Genomic DNA, 6,000 nt, shown 5'->3' with positions numbered 1-6,000 from the left:
AAATACGAAAGGACAATTTTTAAAAAATCGTAAGTAGACAAAGGAAATTAGTGCAAAGCATGCAGAGGACATTAAAAATTGGCAAAGGGAGAAGGAAACTGTGCCCAGTGTGCTGCTCCTTTCATTGGAGAACATATTATCAGTTATCCCATTTAGCTTCTCTCATCTTCTCTTCATCGGTAGCGCATAATGAAGCTCTCAACAAAGATATTCTCTTCTCAACAGAGTGAATGTCTCATGAAGCACTAATAATAATATTCTTGTTTTTTCAGCTGCTCCGGAGGAGAGAGACTTGACCAATTCTGGTCATCATGAGCAAGAGTCCTCAGGTGAGTCCTTATCTTCACTGATGCCGAACATTACATTGGCATTAATGGCTTGACACCGCAAGTACTAGAGCTGCTATGTCATGAGCCTCTACCTTTCTTGCAAGACCTTGGGTAGATGTTTGTAACAGTTATCTTAAATTCACGCAGTGCGTTTAGAGTCTGTTTATCTGTCAATATTTTCGTATGCGAGTTGAAAGTCATTGAAAATGTTATAAATATGGTATCATAATCCCAGGGTTTCACAAGCAGTTCCCACAAAGTGAAAATGTGGTCCGTGTTTGATCGATTGTGCCTGAAGCCAGCTTGATTATCCTGCATGATGTTATTTAAAAAGGGGCGCAGTTTCTTGAGGATAACGTTAGACAGCGCCTTGTAGATTACGTCTAAGAGGCTGACTCCCCCCTTTTCTCCTACAAGACGGAAGACTTTCTTGTAACAGGGGCGCGGTCTGTTAGTCAATCGGGACTTTAACTCATCCCAGAGATACTCATTTGGGTTTAGGGCAGAGCTTAGTGCCGGCCATTCGTGTTTATTCACTTCGACTTGGACCGATCTGGAATACTTGGAATATGATGATGATGATGCTTGTTGTTTAAAGGGGCCTAACATCGAGGTCATCGGCCCCCAAACTTAGAATATGACAATTGCTTTATGAATGGGTGCATTGCCATGTAAACGTGGTGAGGGTCGCTAACAAATTGTTGTCAGAGGGTGGGTAGCATTGAATCTTCCAATAATTTCTGTCAGGCTTCGGTATTCAGGGTTCAATTAAATAAAGACATTGGTCCAAGACCAAACCACGAAGAACAGTCCCATACCAAAGTGTTCTCTCCGCTAAATTTCAGTGATGGAACAAGGCACACTGCTAAGTAATAATCACTTGGCCTTTACACACATCAGACTGCAACAATGTGTGGCTTTGCCGTTGTTCTAGAGTCCACAGGTGAGCATTCAGTTAGCCATCACATGCCTAAGCCTGTCAATGGAATACAAGAGCAAACAGCTGCCGACCAATGGTGCGAGAGTTATGTATACCAACCCCAGTAGTCGAAGGTAGGACCGCAAAAGTCCAACCAATTCAGTTCTAAGCAGAACTTCTTATTTTCTTATATTACGAAGTACATTGTAATTACTTCACTCCCTGTCTGTTCATAACAAGGCTTATATAAATGATCAATAATACAAGCTTATATAAATGGTCAATAAGATAAGAGGCTAATTTCAATAACAACTAACCCTAACATATTACAGTATATTTCTTAACTGTGTCACAATGTATCCTCTAGCGCAACTCATGACTAACTTGTTATTGTAATCTCCCAGTAAATAGACATTGTACGTCACCTTTGTCATAACATATTTGTAAGATGTTGACACGTAAATCCAGAGATGAGTCCTATATGAACTTAGCGGAGTAAGCTATAATTAACTAGTCGCCAACTACGATTCGTTCGCACAACATCTCTGGGCTTCACGTCTCTCCATCAGAGATACTGGACTCTAACATATCCACAGATATGTAGTTCAGACACTGTATAAATTGGACGGCTGTTAATAATATTAAAACCAACTAACATCAACTGGACTTCCCTTTATTTTAATTGAATACCACGCAGCACGATACTGAACTTCCGGAGTCCTGATAGTTTTAGTATACGGAATAAAAGTAAATTGTGTTAAGCTACCAAAAACTTAACTGGGCGCCTGCTCCGGGTTACCTAATGATTACCCAGCCAGATAGTAACTAGTACAGAGTTCAGACAATCTCAAGGCAGACCTTTCGTCACTCTACTAGCGACACTAAACAGCCACTATATTCTACGAGTAAGGTAGTAAAGTATTACAGACAACTTCACAAGGAAGCCTTTCGTGACTTTACGAGCGACACCAAGTTAGCTATTCGCAATACGGACATAATTAAACAACATAAGCCAAGCTGCTCTGAAGGAAGTAGAACGACAACTCCGCCACGGGCCTTTCGAAACATCCGCTTACTGACAACGCCAGTCGATCGGGTGAAGCCAACAACGCTGACCAGGAGCCTTTTGGATCATCACGACGACCAGAGAAGACAAACCTGACTACCACAGGTCATGCAGGATGCAGTCCACACTGATCATCTTTTCATGTCTGTAAGTCCACTCCAAGTAATACCTTGTTATTTTGTGAGCCATGATATTGTTAACCAGCCTAGTTCATTTCAAATGCAAAGTAGAAGCCACTAAATAATCATTAGTAACAACTATTATTTTTGCCTTTTAATTAAATGTGACATTAATTTTGAATTAATAATAAATTAAATAAAAGAATAAATTCAACAAATTAATTATCTATAATATAATAATAATTTAAATATTAAATTAATTTTCTAAACATTTCTAAAAATGTCTCAAACTAAATTATTATCTACATTTTAGCACGCCCAATTTCCATTATTACCAGAATTCAATGGTAATTATTCTTGCAGCTTAGACTATTTCATAGCAAGATGTGAATCATTTTTAAACACACACAAGAGAGCCGCAACTGATCCCAAAGCTAATATCATAAATGATTCATTATTTAACGTAGGAAAATCGAAATTAAAAGGTGAAGCAAGTAACATTTTAGATTAGGATGCTAATAGCAGCTATGAAAAAATCAAGGAAAAATGAATCCGAAAGTATGGCAATGTTAAAAATGAAAGACTCTTCATTCAAGAGATTTCTAACTGCTATCAGAAACGTGGTGAATCATATACAGATTAACACGATAAACTTTACACATTGACTTTGCAATGCAAAAGCCTATGCAAAATTAATTATAGGGATCATATACTAGAATTAAAAATCAGAGAGCTACATGAACTAAGTTTAAACACGTTCAAAGCTGGCATACTAGAGCCTTATCGCTCCTACCTAAGATATGCCACTGTAACTGATCTGAACCACGCTCTCAGACATTGTAGGTCGTATGATAACGACAGGGCTCATGAAACTCAATGGATCAATTAAGAGGAACCCAGAGAGTACCTCAAAATGCATTCCAACATACACCACCTTTAAACTACACTAGACGCAACCCATTTACAAACTCTATCTTCACCACTCAAGGAGGACAGAGTAATCAATTCATTCTTCAGAAACAAACGTTGTCTAGCCCATTGGCTACCCAAAAAAGTGTCAAACCTCTCCAACACACAAGACAAGCACCTTTCAGAAGTAATGTACCCGCAAATCGTCCTTACCCGACACCAAACAATATTCGTAGACGTTTCACTCCTAACAGAGGTTTCCCACAACCTATGTCTGGTGTCTCAACAATATGAGGTAATATGAACTCACACGAAGACGCACAGCCAGAAACATCTTATCACACAGAACAAATGTTTCAGCAAATAGACGAGTTCGACCCTCAGTCAGGCGAACATAACAACCAAAATAATTTTCATTATAAGTTGAATGAGTACGAAAATGAAGATCAAAATCAAGATTTTCGTACTACCCAGCCATCAGAGTCGAAGACCTGAATCACATTAGCAACACCCCCTAAGCTACCGTTTATCAGTCTATTGGTATTGATGATATTAATTGACAGCGGAGCTTGCAATTCAATAATGAATCCAGACATAGCACATTCATTATTTTCAGAATTCTTATTCAAAGAACCTTTCTGCATTAAATCAGTACATTCCGAAACAATAGGAGAAGACAATGTGCAATTCCCTATTTTTTCTGAACACAACATAAATTCACCAGTAAATTTCAGAGTCATGCAATGGCATGATTACTTTGATGCCTTAAGAGGTACAGTTGATTTTTCCCAGCTAGGAGCAAAAATCGAATATGCATCGAATCTAGTCACTCTAGCTGACAAGGAAATACCATTTTATTTTCACAGTTCTGCTAAACAAAAGAGTTTCTGACCGGTAAATGAAGCACATAAAATTGTTATTCCTGTTAATATTCAACAAGGGGATGTATATGTTCCTAGGTTTGAATACGATGGCGTGTACTTCCATGGCGCAATTTTACATGCAGATGATTATCAAATCTTATATCCCTTGGATACTCAGAGACAGAATTCACAAATCTAGTTCTAGTGGAAAATTTGGAAATAATATATATTCAAGCAACAGAAATAAACTCCATCACTGAAGGAAATCTTAAAGAACACCTTCACACACAACACCTAAATGATCTAGAAAACAGTACTATTCAAAGAATATCATCTGAATTATCATATGTTTTCTATTACCCAGGATGCGATTTAACATTTACTAGTGCAGTAAAACATTCATTCGCACCCCAGACAAAGACCCTGTATATCGAAAGAATTACCGATTTCCAACCACTCTAAAGAAACTATTGAATGACGAAGCCCAGAAACTCTTCGACCAAGGAATAGACACTGATAGCGAATTTCCTTACTTTAATCTAGTCTGGATTGTGCCTAAGAAGATTGATGCTTCGGGACAAAAGAAGTGGAGACTTGTTCCAGACTTCAGAGCTTTAAATGCTAAAACAACTGAAGATAAATACTCTTCCCCGATTTGAAGAAATACTAGATAATCTTGGCAAATACCAGTATTTCAGTACTCTAGACTTAGCCCAGGGATTTCACCAAATTGAAATGGATCCCAGGTCAATAGAAAAGACTACCTTCACAATCGACAATAAACACCTAAAGTTCAAAAAAATGCCATTTGGTCTCAGAAATACTCCAGTCACTTTTCAGCGTGTAATGGACAATGTCCTACGCCCATTCCCTTCTTTAAGTAGCGGGTCATTTTGAGAAATAATTTATGAATTTCCTGTAAAATCCTGCTAGTCCAAGAAATCGGTTAAATTCTTTGGTGGATTTAGGAATGGTGTAGTCTTTTACTACTCTGATCTTTTCACGGTTTGGTTTTATTCCGTCTCGTGATACAACGTGCCCAAGAAAGGCGAGTTTTGTATAAATGACCCGCTACTTAAAGAAGGGAATGAAAATAGACACAGAAAATACTGAGTACCAGTCCGCTTTTAAGAATCATAAGACCCTTTTAATAAACGCTCCTGTATTAGTCTACCCGGACTTCAATAATGCATTTACTCTGACCATCGACAGCTCAGGTTTTGCCTTGGGCAGTGTTCTATCACAAAAAGGACACCCCGTTGCTTTCTACTCACGAACTTTAAACCAAGCGGAAAGAAACTATTCTACAATTGAGAGAGAATTACTTGCTATAGCAAAAAGTAGCAAGCATTTCAAACCCTACCTATGGGGAAGACATTCCATGTTGAATGTGACCATCGTCCACTGCAATGGCTCTTCACTTTGAAAGACCGAATTTAGGAAGATAAAACCAGTTTCGTCGCAGGAAATGGCACCATCCACTACCAGTCCATAAAAACACGAGGATTCTATGCTGACTCAATGGGATCCGCAATAATAATTAATGGTTACCATAAGTCCATGTTTCATTTCAACCTCGCTAGTTTGAGATATTCTTTTAATAATATTCAAAATACCGGTAATAGTCTAATAAAAAGAGGTAATAATACTTTCCCTTATTTTAATGACAGAACTAAATGAAACTATTAGAGAATCTAACAAAGAATTAAATAAATTACTACCTACCAATTTTAGAACAAAAAGTGGTTTAGTAAACTGTTTAGGCTCTGTAATAAAATGCATCTCAGGCAATCTA

General features: G+C 37.9%; 1 protein-coding gene across 1 annotated transcript in view; it reads left to right on the top strand.

Moving 5' to 3' along the window:
- The first annotated feature begins 266 nt into the window (after positions 1-266).
- Positions 267-6,000, top strand: part of LOC137502724 (uncharacterized) — a 77,788-nt gene continuing 72,054 nt past the window's right edge. Inside the window, exon 1 of the mRNA XM_068229743.1 lies at positions 267-329. Within this exon, the coding sequence (XP_068085844.1) occupies positions 312-329 (18 nt within the window). The 5' untranslated portion in view covers positions 267-311. The remainder of the gene's footprint in view (positions 330-6,000) is intronic.

The sequence above is a fragment of the Anabrus simplex genome, chromosome 11 (assembly GCF_040414725.1).
Source record: "Anabrus simplex isolate iqAnaSimp1 chromosome 11, ASM4041472v1, whole genome shotgun sequence".
Taxonomy (NCBI): Eukaryota; Metazoa; Arthropoda; class Insecta; order Orthoptera; family Tettigoniidae; genus Anabrus; species Anabrus simplex.
This window is presented reverse-complemented; position numbering and strand designations above follow the sequence as displayed.